This window comes from Aethalodelphis obliquidens, unplaced genomic scaffold, assembly GCF_003676395.1.
Source record: "Aethalodelphis obliquidens isolate GAN/ISIS:26980383/991018 unplaced genomic scaffold, ASM367639v1 scaffold30, whole genome shotgun sequence".
In the NCBI taxonomy this organism is placed as follows: Eukaryota; Metazoa; Chordata; class Mammalia; order Artiodactyla; family Delphinidae; genus Aethalodelphis; species Aethalodelphis obliquidens.
In genome coordinates this window covers 20,202,310-20,216,546 of record NW_020837974.1, presented here as the reverse complement: position 1 = coordinate 20,216,546, position 14,237 = coordinate 20,202,310, and the positions used below count along the sequence as shown (strand labels likewise).

The following is a 14,237-nucleotide window of genomic DNA, read 5'->3' as shown; positions in this document are numbered from 1 at the left end:
ATGACACGGTTACCTCACCTAAGAAAACTAACATCAATTCAGCAATATCATCTAATATACAGATGATATGATGTTAGTAATATCACCTAATATATCTTCTAGAACTGTTCTTTCCAATCAATAATCCTTATGTTTTTGAGTCCTTCTCCCAAGTCTTGTATTTTTTTTTAAATGGCTTTTTTCTCTCACTTTAAAGTAATCTCCTCCCATATGTTTTTAATCTTAATTTCACAGTGACCCCTACTCTCTTTCGCTTCCTGTCATGAGTCTTGTACTGTATGTTACTGCAGCTTCTGGAGCTGGGGTTCAGGAGGAGGTTGTCAGGGAACTCGCGCCCCCGCTGGGTAGAGTCGCCTTGTCTTCTGATCACTCTGGCTTCCCTCCCACATCTAAGTCTGAGATTTAAGGACCCCAGGGGTCCGTGACTGAGGACTCTTGGTTATTGGTGACAAACCCAATTCACATGAATTACGCAAGAGGGTTTGGCTCATGTAACCAGAAAATCCGCAGTGTCAGACCTAGGCCTGTGCAGGCGCTTCAGTCTCATCAGGCGCCTGACCCTCCACCTCCTGGCTCTGCTTCGTTCTCTCCTGACTTAGCTTCTACCAGACTTGCAGCCCCAGGGGAAAGAGAATTGTTTTCTTCCGCAAGAATTCCAGAGTAGAAATACCACACAGGGCTCTTATTGGCTTGTTACTCTGCCCTCCACAAACACACAAACATAATAACCTTAGTGTCCGAGACGTGTTAGTTGACTTCCATTCATTGTGAGTCTGGGGCTTTCGGGTGAATACTGCGGACTGTAGAAAACGGCAGCTGTGGCAGACCACCCAGCAGGGATTGGACCTCTTGCTGTGTGCCAGGTAAATCACTTGGAAAGGACCTTCTTTAGGGCTCCAGCCTTGGTGAAGAGTGGGTTCCTCTTCTGGACCCTCTCTCCACGGGGGACTTGCTCTTAAATACTCTGCCTGCAAGTCCCGTAACGTCAGCTCCTTCACTGAGTCTGTCCATTGGCAGGCAGTGGGTCAGGTTACGCACACGCGTTACGTTGTCACCACTCCACCATGTCCCTCTTGTCAGCCCCACTTTACCCATCGGAGGAAACTTAGGCTTAGAGAAGTGACTTAGCCAAGGTCATATGCTTGTCAGTGACCAGGGCTGTGATTCAGAACCCAGATTTGCCTGATGCCAGAGTCTGCAGATGCTCGTGGTATTGAGAACTTAGGAAAGAACTTGGCTACTTCTTGTTTTGCTTTCATACTTTTTCTTCTTTTCTCTCCCCAGTTTAACGTCTTAAGGGCACTAACTTGTGTTTATGACTTGATTTTTAAACTTCAACCCTTGACATTTATTGCTTGGCTACCATTTAAAAAACTAAGACAGTAAGTAATATATGCACTTGATAGAGAGATTTCAAGGGGTAAGTCTCACACAGTTCTCCTAGTTTCTCCACCCCGGCTCTTCTGAAGGAAGTAGAATTCACTTTAGGCTTAAGCACTAAGAGGCCATCTCACGAGTGGAGGGTCAGTCATTCCCACGTAAATCCCTTATCAGAGGGAGAGGGCATCTGCAGTGGGAACTTCGCAGTAGCGGGGAACAGGCCCAGGCAAAGCATCTCACAAACACTCTGACTCCAGCCCGGAGTTTTTCTTGAGATCTGGCTCATTATCTGTCATCTGCTTGGGTATCCCACAGAAATCCATCGTCCCAAACTGAAATTATATCCCTCTTCTTTTTTTTTTTTTTTTTTTTGCGGTACGCAGGACCCTGACTGCCGTGGCCTCTCCCGTTGCGGAGCACAGGCTCCGGACGCACAGGCCCAGCAGCCATGGCTCACAGGCCCAGCCGCTCCGCGGCATGCAGGATCCTCCCGGACCGGGGCACAAACCCGTGTCCCCTGCATCGGCAGGTGGACTCCCAACCACTGCACCACCAGGGAAGCCCCCCTCTTTTTTTTTTTCAACTTTTTGGCTGTGCCACGTGGCATGGAGGATCTTAGTTCCCCGACCAGGGAATCGAACCCACTCCCCTGCAGTGAAAGCATGGAGTCTTAACCGCTGGACCGCCAGGGAAGTCCCTGTCTCCCTCTTCAATCTGACCCTCCTCTATTCCCTGTTTCAGACAGCAACTCACCCAGCACCAGTAGCCGAAGCCATAAGCTTGAGAGATACCCTAGACTTAACTTCCTCCGTCATCTGACCAAGTACTGCTATTTTTATCCCCAGAATATTTTTGCAGTCCATCTCTCTTTATCCCATCCTCCAAATCTGTGTCTTTCTCTTGGGTTCTTCTAGTAACCAGCAGACTCATCCCCTTCAGTCCACCCTCTGCCGCCAACCGCTGAGCTCAAGTATAGCTGTGTCTTCCCTGCAGAAAATCCTGCACCCACTGCCAACAAGTTCCTTACCAGACAGTAGGGCCCTACTTCGTGACCTGATCCCGGCCACAGCTTGAACCACAGGTCACCCCACCCATGAGTTCACGCTCCAGCCATATCCCTGCCTGAACAAATGACATCTGTGCACACGGGGCGCTTCCATGTCTCCTGCTCTTGCCATGGGGCTGACCCTGGCAGAGCCTTAGAAACTCTGCTCAGGCTTCACTGCCCAGGAACGCCTTTCTCAAGCCTCACTCCTCAGCTTCTGCTGAACTACTCTCAGTTTTCACAGATTTTTAATACTTCTGTTTTTCGTTTATTACACAAAACATGGTATTTATAATTTAGAAAATACTGATTAGTGAAAATAAGCCAATGTTATTTCTACCACGTGGTGGTAATCTTTAACATTTTGGTATGTGTTTTATGGAAATGGAATCATGCTGTTTATAGTCTCTTTTCACTTAAAACACCAATCTTTCATTGTGTAAAATTATTTCTATTTAACCAATCCCATATCATTGGATATTCAGTTGTATGCCATTAATATACTTTTTGTTACATGTATGTATCATGTTGAATTTTCTCTTTATTTTGACAAATTTCAAACAGGATAGTTGACAGTGGTACAGTGAACGCCCATATACATGCATATACCTGTCAGCTAGTCACCATTTGTTAACAGTTTTGCTACTGTTCTTTTTCCTGAACCATTTGAAAGTCAGCTGCAGACATCTTGATGCTTCAAGATGTAGTAAGTATGCATCTCCTGAGAATAAGGTTAGTTTACTACATAATACTGATTATATCTAAGAAATTTAACACTTGTTTTATCACCTATGTAGAGTTCAATTGTCCTCAAAATGTCTTTTTAAGTTTTTTTTCCCCCAAACCTTTCAAGCTTCACATTTCCCATGAAGTTGATGTCTTTGGTCTCCTTTAATTTAGTTACCCTGTCCTTTTTGTCCCATATCATTGGGTTTTTTTTTAAAGTCCCACCTTCTGGATTTGTTTCCTCATCAGTTTTATCAGCACCAGAGGTGACATGTCCTCAGTTTATCACGTCAGGTATTGGTGATGCTGAATGTGAAACATCATGTGGATTTTAACTGTCTCCCTTATTAGATGGCGAGCTACCTGAGAGCAGAGGCAATCTTATCCTTGTGTACCGAGGCCCTGCCTCGGGGAGTGTGCCGCACATGGTGAGCACATCGTTGTTTCACTGGGTACATGAGTGCACGGGCTGTTTGGGGGAGACAGAAGAGCGACGGGGCCACACACAGGTCATGACAGGCCTCCCAGCCACCCTCTCTCAAAGGGCCCTGCCTACAGCAGACACACTGATCCTCGACGATTGAAAACTATGCACACAATCCCATTTATTCTAATTCACGCACTTTGGAATGCTACATTTGGCCAGTTTGCTGCCTATGTATAGTGGCACACAGGTCTCTCAAAGAACTTTGCAGCAAGTTTTTAGACGAGAAAGGCCTCTGCTGTTGTCTGAACACCCAGATCTTTAATAGCATCATCAATGAGTGATGTGTGTGATTCAGTGAGCTTTTTTCCTCATTCTGGCTCCCTCGGGACTTAGAACAGCTATAGAATGATGTGAATGGGCTGTTTCACTGCAGGTGTATGGTTAAGAGGTTAGCAAGCAGTCATTTCGGTGGCAGTACTGCTAGACTTCATGATCTTAGGCAGCAATAAACACAGATGCAATTTTTGGTAAAATGTGCAGCTGCCATGGAGGTTAAAAAAATAGCGAGAAGGACATTTACCCCAGATGTTAAATTATGGTACATTCCCAGCAAGGGAGTCTTGTGCAGCCTGTTTTGTTGCCTGTTGGACCTCTAGTGCCTAAAAAGCACTCAAACTATTTGCTGAATAAATGCAGTTGTGAAAAAGAACAAGGCAGTGCCTTACGCTCCAATTTGGCAGTTTTCCAAGAATACCTTGTTAAGTATCAATATTAAAAAAAATGCAGTATAACAATGAATGCTTCCTATTACTGAAAAAGGCCAGAAATACAGCTGCCTGACCTTGTCTGTAGTAATTCTAGAGTGACACAGAAGGAACTGGCAACATTGGGTACCTCCAGGAAGGAGAAGCAGGTGGGAGTGTGGCCTGAACCCCAGACCAGACTGCAGAATCTTGCCATGTCATCCCTCAGCCATGAAGCTTCTCTGCTGGCTGAGGGTCACTCAGCCAGTCCCTCCACCTCTGTAACGCTACTTCCCACTTAACTACAAGACCTCGGTCTCCTCCCTCCTACAAACTAGAAGTTTCGGGAAAAGTAGAGAAGTATTTTATGATAGGTCTCTCAAGTTAAATCTCATCAAGAGCTAGGCAACTGCCTACATTAATTCCAAAGACCTAACGCAGTGCTAGGAATAAAAGGAGCACAAGTTAATACTGATATATGACAAACAGACACAATGTCAAAGTAATCTTCTAGGAGGAAAGAGAACCTTTTATCCTCCAAAATTGCTAAATTCCATTAATTCAGAAATGGATCCTTAGGTCAGGGATGAAAAATTAGTCCCACACGCTGGTGTCAGCTGATATATGGAATAATCAGTAAACTAATGGAGGCATAAATATATTTGAGGCAAAATGTTTTTTATCACTAATTCATTCCTCATGCTGAAGGTGATGTCTCCGGAGAGCAACTTGTTTCAAGTACCCTGCTGGAAAGTCATATTTTTGATATGCACGAATACCAATGACAAATCAGACAAATCTCTAAAAATGCCAAGCAACGTCAATATAAAGCAAGCACTTTAGAGACGTAATTAAAAAACTGAAGACAGAAAAACGTTGGTTTTATAGATTTATTTTCAACAGGCAAAAACACTTAAGACAATTTAAGTACAAGTCTAAACAGAATTACTCTGTCCAAGTCAGCAATGATGCAGAGATGCGTTCTCACTTCCAGACACTCGCCAGCATCTTCTGAGTCTTCTCTCAGTGAAGAAAAGGGGTCTGGCAAAAGATAAGTTCAGTGTTTCTCTCTGGTGCTACTGACTTTAAGTGATAATCTCTGAGGTGCTAAATCCAGGATGACTAAAGTTATAGACTCTAATAAAATGTTTTATTTTAAAAGTCTGATCAGTTGATTATTCTACAGCCTAAAGAACAATAGCCAATATTTATCATGAGGCTTCTTTACATCAAGCGTTGTATTAAGTGATTTACACACACTATTCAATTTTACCTTCACAGAAGCCCCAGGTAGGTCCTATCATTATCCCCATTTTACATATGAGGAAACTGAGGCCTACAGAGGCTATGCAGCCTGCCCAAGACCACAGGCTTACAGAATGTTGCAGAGCTGAGAATAAACTCGGGTGTCTAACGCTAGAGTCCATCCTCTTACTCACAAGGCCTCTCCTGCCTAATTAAGAGCCAGGCCATCTCAGCTTCCTGGACAGTTACCCTTGGGTGGGTAACTGAGGGAGGCAGAGGTCTCTGCTTCTGGGTCACCTTGCTCAGTTTTTTGTACGAGGCTGCTTTTACGAGGAGGGCTGACAGCAAGAGAGTCCTGTCCAGGAGTGAACTGCTGTCAACACCTCTGGAGGAGAAAGATGATCACTAGGGCTGGCCTCCTTGGAGTGGCAGATAACCAGAAGGTGCCAGCATTTTATAACCAGTGAAAATCTGTCAAGCACTTCCATTTTTCCATTTCTTCCCAAGTCTGTCTTTATTGAAGAACCACAAAGGGGTTAATTCTATGGGAGAACATAATTCCATAAATCAAATTATTTACCTGATATTTTATTCATATACGTCCTTCTTATCTGCAATGTAATCTACAATTTCTTGTGGGCACATTAACTTCTCCGCATCTATATCAGGAATTTCAAACCCTGAAAGTAAAATGTGCAACAATGCGTTAGTGTAGGAAATGCCAGTCCTTTAGAACTGAAAGTATCTAACACTTCAGCAATACCCAGAAGTACATCAAAAATTTCCAGCAACCCTGAATCCCATTTAAGTTGTGAGCCTGTTATGTTTCCAGGCAACATTTTAGATATAATTCACATATTAGAAAATTCCCCCATTTAAAGTGCAAAATTCAATGTTTTTTAGTATATACACAAGGTTGTGCACCATCACCATCATCTAATTCTAGAACATTTTCATTACCCCCAAAAGAAACCCTGTAGCCCTAACCAATGCCATCCCTCTAGTTAGCATACTCTCTGAGGAACGGTAAGTTCTGCTCTGTAGGAAGGCACAGAAGTCCCTTGGCTTCCACTCAGGCAATTCACCCCCAAAATGGGCTGTGGAACCTTGTAAAGGTCTCATTTGCACAACTAACCGTCCCAGACAAGGGTAAGTTGGAGTGTGCATGGGAGGCACTGCAGGAAACCAAAGCGTGTATGAGTCTGTGCACGCACACGCCCTATCCGTGGCACACCCAGCACTTCTCTAGACATTTAGGCCTAGCTCATCGGGGAGGTGGGGAGGAGGGAGATGGTGCACCGAGGTGTCATCAGCTTCTCCACAGGTGAGGCTATGCCCTCATCTTGGAGACCCACCTCAAGAATCTCCGTGCCACACTCCCCCAGGCCTCTTCCGGTCGCTTAGCCCTTGGTATTACACCAGGCACTCTGCGGACCTGCAGTAAGTGCTCTCCAAGTAAGTGCACTGTCCCTAATAATCACTTCCCCCGACAGTAAGCAGGGGTGGGGGAGGGGTGGGCACGACTGTTGCAAACCCCAATCAGGCTCCCAGCATTCCTCTGCATTTAATCCACCGAAATCAAGAGCCACGACAGGCAGGTCCAAGACTCAGCCCGTGTGTGTTACCAAATTCGTCTTCCATGGCCATGATAATCTCCACTTGGTCCAAACTGTCTAAGCCCAGGTCTTTCATAAAATGGGAATTTACTGAGAGCTGCAAGAAAAGAAACACCAAACGCAAAATTCAGTCTGTGAGAGCGTTTGTTTCTCAAGATAACTGAATGGTGAAATATCAGTCATTATACAGAAGATTTTTTAATATAAAAAGGCCATATTTTAAACATAAAGAGCCACAACTAACATTATACATTGAACGTGTGCCAACCCATACTTGGCGTGCTTTATATGTTAACTTACTCTACCTTATTTTGAAATGGTTAGCAATATATATAAAGCTAATGATGAATTCACTTTATATATTTTATGATGATCTCTGATCACTGTTCTGCATGACATCTGAGAGTCTGGTTTTTCTTGCTGCCTTACCACTAAGACACCACACCTTAGAAGTGAATTCTGCTCCCTCAAGAACAGCACACAGTGTCTATTATCACCCTGTCTTTAATTTAGACCTCAAGATCACCAGGAAGAATTCTTCAAAAACCACATCAAAAACAAACTACCCTACCCACACCACAGATTCTGTTATTAAAGAAGGAATGTTTTAAGGTAGGACTGTGAGAAAAACTCCAAGAAGAGTTAAGTTAAAAAAGCAAGGTGCACAACAGTATTTACAGTGTACTACCGGTTGTGTTTTTTTAAAAGGTTGGGAGATATAGATCACATAGTACATATAATATACATACATGTACTTGTGTGTGTGTGTGTGTGTGTGTGTGTGTATATATATATATATATATATATATATATGCCCTTCCATATGCACTGAGAATCTCTGGAAAAATACTCAAGAAGTCAGGTCAACTGGCACCTCCCAGAAGGAGAACTGGGTGCCTGGGGCGACTTTTTACTTAATGTCCTTTAAACCCTTTGGATTTTGTACCATGTGACTAAATACTCATTTAAAGAAAAAACATTTAAACCACATCAATTACCTTTTCTGGGTCAATCTTGTCATAGAGTTTCAAGACGTAAAGAACACGGTCCTTGATGCCCTCTAATGTCAAAGGGGGTGCATCACTATACTGGCGGCACAGCGGTGTAACTCCACCTGGAACCTAGACCAAGGGAGGGAAGCACTGCTGTTGAGCCTGAAATGCCTCTAAGTAAAGGCATTGGCCTACAGATGTCTTTCACAAAGCTTTCATGGGGTTAGCAAACCCATCTCATCTGATTCTGTGGCCATTGGGACACACCGAGGCCTCATGCTGGGTAGTGTCAGAAGCCCTAGCAGTTCAAGAGCATAAAAATGGATCTCCTTTCCCCTCAGAGCCAGGACCGGCCCCCTTCTTTCCTCTGTTCAGCCATCAGGCTTTGGACATTGGTTCCACTCAGTAACACTGCCACTAAAACCATCTAGGGCCTGCAGAAGAGCCTAAGGCTTCCCATGGCATCTTAAGCAGTGCACTGCCTCTGTAAGGCACTGCCACCTTTAATACCCAAGTCAAAATAACTCATGCCAAGAGCTGTCAGGGTGAACTGAAAGGCAGCTCACACTGAAAACCATACACTGGAAGGATCTAATTTGGCCCCAGCAGTAATTACACTAACTTTGGCCAAGACAAATGAAGCCAGTACCAACCCAAAGAAGAGGATGATGGAGCCTGACAGGCATACACTCCAATCTATTTTCCTTCCAAGTGGGCTTGCCTTGTTGCCACCAACTAAATAATGAGCCATTCTGATCTTTGCCATGATGGAGTAGTATCTCAAATCTCTCTCCCGCTGTGGAGCACAGGCTCCGGACGCGCAGGCTCAGCAGCCATGGCTCACGGGCCCAGCCGCTCCGCGGCACGTGGGATCCTCCCGGACCGGGGCACGAACCCGTGTCTCCTGCATCGGCAGGCGGACTCTCAACCACTGCGCCACCAGGGAAGCCCCACACTGCTCCTTTAACTCAACTTCAAGGTGACACTTTTAACCTTTTGATTCATCGATAAGACAATGCCCCCTGAATGAATCCACTACACTGTCAGTAAATCTTGACACTGGCTGCATAAAAGAATCACTGGCAACTTTCGAAAACCGATGACCAAGCCCCACCTCTAGAGATTCTAACTGATTTGGCCAGGGCATCCTTAGTTTTTATTCTCATATCTTAGTCAAGATTGAAACCACAATTACATGAAGTCCTGGAGTTTGAAAAGGGAATTCTCAACTAAACCTTGGGAGTCTATCCTACTTTAAGACGATAGTTCTTAACCTTGAGGCGCTTCAGAATCACCTGGGGAACTTAAACAAAAAACATGTCAGTGCCTCACGCAAGAGGAGTAAATCAGATGGGGAGGGGGAGAGCCCACGAGGGATTTATTTTTCTTTCTCTTTCATGCTACCCAGGTGACTTGAATGTGCAGCCAGGGTTGAGAATCACTGACCTAAGGAGAGTTTCAGTCTCAAAAAGGTTTCATCAGATTAAAAAAAAAACAAAACAAAACTAGATACTACTTGTTTCCTATCCTTCCAAGAGACCCAGAAACAGGCAAAAGGAGCCACAGGGAGAAATCCAGGGAGAGAACTGCTGTGAAGAAGGCTGTAGGCCAGGGTGTCTTCCTCTCTGCACCCCGTCATTATTTTTTCCTAGAAAGCTATCACGGTATTTATCATTATCACTACAATTAACGGCAACCAGTATTGTGAGAGCTTACCAAGCACCGCCCTCGGTACTTTACCTGTATGATCTCCTCTAAACCTCGCTGAAACTCCACAAGGTAGAAACTAGTATCCCATTTTTACGGTTCAGACTGAGGCTTAGCGAGGTTACAAGGCTTTTCCAAAGTTCCGGGGTCAGCTTTCGAACCCAAGGGTGTTTGACTGGAAGATCTGTGCTGTTGCCCGTAATGGCTAGGTCACCCGGGTCCCGGCAGGGATCAACCAAGCACCTTTAGGCAGTGGGACGGAGAGCGAGCAGGCGTCCCCGGGTCACCCCCGCCAACAGCAGCCACAGTAGCTGCGGCCCAGCTGCCTGGCCCGTCCCCACCACCCCGAGCGGGCCCGACGCCTGACCCCAGCCAAGCCCCCCCAAAGTCACCGCGAATCACCTGCGTGAGCACCGAGGCCGGATGCGGAGCCCAAGACCTCGCTCTGGCCCCCGCGGGGAACAGGGTAGTGCAGAGTGACCGGGCCGCCGCCAGCGTGGGGAGCCGGGGCAGCGGCGCGAAGGCGGCGGGCAGTCGGTGGACACAGACGCAAAGGACACGAGCCGCCATGGCTACGCCGACCCAGGAGACACTGCGCCGCGCCCTCCGGTCCGCCTCCTGAGCTCCGCACAGGTGACGCATAGAGAGGCACTGTCGCGAGCCTCCCGCGGTAGCGGCCCCTGGCGGCTCGTGGCTGCACTGCGCCCTCAGGGCGTGCACTGTCCTGCCCTCCAGGTCTGGAGGCTAATGGCTGCTAGAGCCAGAGCTAAAAGGGCGAAGATGTTCTTTCCCTAAACACTATAATCACTGACGCAAGAAAGGAACTTATTTTTGTTTATTCTCTGAAAGTTCTGAAATACATTTATTTAAAAGTTTTGATGCCGGGAATTCCCTGGCGGTCCAGTGCTTAGGGCTCCGCCCTCTCACTGCCGAGGGCCCGGGTTCGATCCCTGGTCGGTAAATTAAATCCCATAAGCCGCGGGACACGGCCAAAAGAAAGAAAAGTTTTGATGCCGCGATTCTTCCATAGAAGAATTTAAATTAATTTAAATTAAATTATTAAATAATTTAATTTATTTAATAGGTCAAAACTATTAAAATTATTTTTTAAATTATTTAATAGGTCAAAACTCAGTATAAAATAAGAATGTGAAAATATGAGTTGATGTAAATATATAACTAAGACTAATAAATGTGGGAATTACAATAAAAGCAATATACATATTTTAAAACTTGACAATATAAATAATATAGCTCACAAAAATGGGTAAGTGGGAGAAAGTTTAAGCGTGCTAATTCATTCATATTTCTCGGCAGTGAAATCCAAACATATAGAACAATGGCTCCAAACTCTGAATACTGCCTGGATGAACAATTCAACAATGCCTTCAGTTTCTTTTTACTTTTGTTAAATTCAAGTAAAATAAAAGGTAGTGCCTTTAATTTAAAATAGAATGCATACTATGATCCTACTGTTGTAATTTCTATTTATGTATTCATTAAAATATCCAGAATCTGTTATGTGCTAGTTGTTGAGGCTACAGCAGTGAGCAGGCCAGACTGGGCAGTCTATTTTCAGATTTTACATTCTAGTGGGAAAATGTACAATAAACAAACAAAAAAAATACAACCCCCTACCCCCCCACGGAAAAAAAAAACCCTCCAGGAAGTAATGATAAGTACAATAATGGACAATAAAACAGGGAAGGGGATAATGAGAGCTATGGGAGGCATGTCATTTTAGCCAGGGTGGTCTCTGAAGGCCTCTCTTTGGAGGTGATACTTGAGCCAAGACTTTCATCAATCAGGGGGATGGAAAAGAAACACCCCGGAATCACCCTGCTGTTGGTGATGCCAACCAGAGTCTCTATGGCCGTGCTAGCAGTCCACCCCAGGCTTCTGCTGCAGGCTGATTTAATCACCACCACTTCACTGCTTATTAAGCAATTGGAAGAGCAATTGTATCACCTCTTTGGAATGGTCAGTGAATAAATGGCCAAGCTCCACCTCAAGTAGCAGCCTTCCATTTCTGCAGAAAACTGGTGCCAAAAATCTGACTGGAGTCCAAGGATTAGGGCCGATAAGATCTGCTTAAGTCACCAGTGACACAAAAGCCTCTGATTACACCTTCCTGGCCATGCTCTGTGGCAGACCCATGGGCCAGATCTATGATGGTCTCAGAAGGAGCACTCAGGAAGAGCTTGATAGCCTACCAAGTTCATGTTTGGAAACCTCTCTTCCCATAACCTCTCTGTATTTCTGGATAACATTTAATTCTTTTGGTCAAACATAATAAATCACCTCTTTTAAAATGACATATTTTGGGAGAGCTACTTTTCCCTTCAGCAAACACATAAAGAGAAAATGTCAACCTAGATGGGCTGTAGGGGAAAAGGTTCATTATTAAGGTTGAGATCAAGTCCTTAGCAGCTGGGGAAGATTTACGGGAGAGCGCTGGTGCTTTTCAGTAGCACTCCCATCAAAGGATGTGTAAGCATAAACTATGTCAGCTTCTTGCACACATCACCCCACCAGCCCACCAGTCATCCCTCCCTCCTCCCAGCGCATTTGCACTACTGTCACATCCCTTCCTGTTCCCCCTGGGACCTTGTACCACCAGTCCTCTCTTCTACCCTACATCTTCAACCTCTCCTTTGCTTCTGGCTCTTTCCCTTGAGCCCATAAACATGCCAGAGTTTCTCCTAGCCTAAAAACAAGGCCAGAGACCTCCTCCAGTAGCCTTTGATGTATCTTTAATATCACCATTCCTCCTTCCTTTCATAGTCAACCTTCTTGAAGGAATAATCTGCTCTTTCTTTAATTCCCCACTTCCTATTCACTTTTTTTAAATTAATTTTTATTGGAGTATAGTTGGTTTACAATGCTGTATTAGTTTCTGCTGTACAGCAAAGTGAATCAGTTTAGATTCTTTTCCCAAGTAGGTCATTACTAGGTATTGAGTAGAGTTCCCTGTGCTATACAGTAGGTCCCCATTAGTTATCTATTTAGTATATAGCAGTGTATATAGGTCAATCCTAATCTCCCAATTTATCCCTCCCCGCCTCCTTTCCCCCTTGGTAACCGTAAGTTTGTTTTCTACATCTATGACTCTATTTCTGTTTTGTAAGTAATTTGTCCTATTCACCCTTTAATCCACTGAAATCTAGATTTACTTGACCTCCCACCCCCAGCACTAAAACTTGTCATAAACCTCACCACTGCATCTTAATTTAAGTCCAATAGACACAACTTCTCTGGCCATTCCTTTCCTGCCTTCTTCATGGCTTTATTTCCTCCGTTCATCATTTAAACATTGATTCTGGGGGTCTGTCCTTGACCCATTCTTGACTTCAAACATATAAGTTTTCAGAATTGATTCACTCCAGAGGTTTTAATTGCTACCTGCATCCAACCTGGCCTCTTCTCTGAGCTTCATAGTCCTAGATCCAATTGCCTATTGCCAGATGATCTATAAGCACTCAGATCAGTTCATTCCCCCTTGTGTGTTCCTTATTTCAATTGCTGACACCATCACCCCAGTAAGACAGAAACTGAAGACTCCTTCACCTGCTGCCTAATCATGCATTCACTTAGTCCTCCTGCTTCTTTTCCCCGCTAAATCTCTCTCTGATTCAGCTATTTCATTCCCACTGCCCCTGCCACAGGTCAGGCCCTTCTGGGCGTCTCCCTGCCTCTACTCTTGGCCTCCATAAATCCGTTATTCACTGTGGCTACAGTGGGACCTTATCGCCTCACTCCTCAAACCCTTCAACAGCCCCTTCACCTGCAGCATAAAGTCCAGGTTTGTTAACATGCCTCACAAGCTCCCTGGTTACCTTTCTAGCTTCCTAAGTCCATTCCCCATGGCATAATCATCTGGTAACCTGAGTTGTTTGTAGTTCACACCATACTGTCCTTGCTGCCTGGAATATCCTTCGCTTCTGCTCTGACCTCCTCACCTTGCAAGACTCAGCTAAGTTGTCATTCTTCATGAAGCTTTTCTTGAACCCCCTGTGTTGTGCTTGCCCATTTGAGCTTCCACAGCCGAACTCTGAACACACCCTTTCAATTTAAAACACAGTATTTAAATTAAATCACTAACCTGTGCACTTCTGAGGGGTGGGGGCCTCACGGCAATCATTTTCACACCTACTATGTCAAGTACGTACTCAGTGTTTGTTCTACTGTTACTAACTTAGATTTACTCAGTTTTCTTACCTCTTAAAATCAAGATAACATGTTTCCCAGGGTTCCTGAGTAAATTAAATCTTTGTGAAAGTCCATCTATTATCTATGATGTGCTTGCAAAGTATTAACTCATTTGAGGTTAGAGACAGTGAGAAAAGAATTAGTATA

At 44.7% G+C, this 14,237-nt stretch overlaps 1 protein-coding gene and 1 long non-coding RNA gene across 3 annotated transcripts; one reads left to right on the top strand and one right to left on the bottom strand.

The window, feature by feature from the left end:
* Positions 1–1,996: 1,996 nt before the first annotated feature.
* Positions 1,997–5,482, top strand: LOC113630774 (uncharacterized). Its single transcript, XR_003437085.1, has 2 exons — positions 1,997–3,579; positions 5,030–5,482. It is a non-coding gene; the product is annotated as an uncharacterized LOC113630774 (long non-coding RNA).
* NDUFAB1 (NADH:ubiquinone oxidoreductase subunit AB1) lies at positions 5,197–10,489 on the bottom strand. Of its 2 annotated transcripts, XM_027126634.1 has the most exons (5): positions 10,284–10,489; positions 8,181–8,303; positions 7,192–7,279; positions 6,147–6,246; positions 5,197–5,362 (listed from the first exon to the last, which is right to left on the bottom strand). In XM_027126634.1, the coding sequence occupies exons 1-4, from the start codon at positions 10,449–10,451 to the stop codon at positions 6,155–6,157; spliced, it is 471 nt and encodes a 156-aa protein (XP_026982435.1). In that variant the 5' UTR covers positions 10,452–10,489; the 3' UTR covers positions 5,197–5,362; positions 6,147–6,154. The 2 variants fall into 2 exon arrangements, with proteins under 2 accessions (XP_026982435.1, XP_026982436.1); XM_027126635.1 differs by lacking the exon at positions 5,197–5,362 and having other exon boundaries at positions 6,158–6,246; positions 7,101–7,279; positions 10,284–10,484.
* Positions 10,490–14,237: the final 3,748 nt, after the last annotated feature.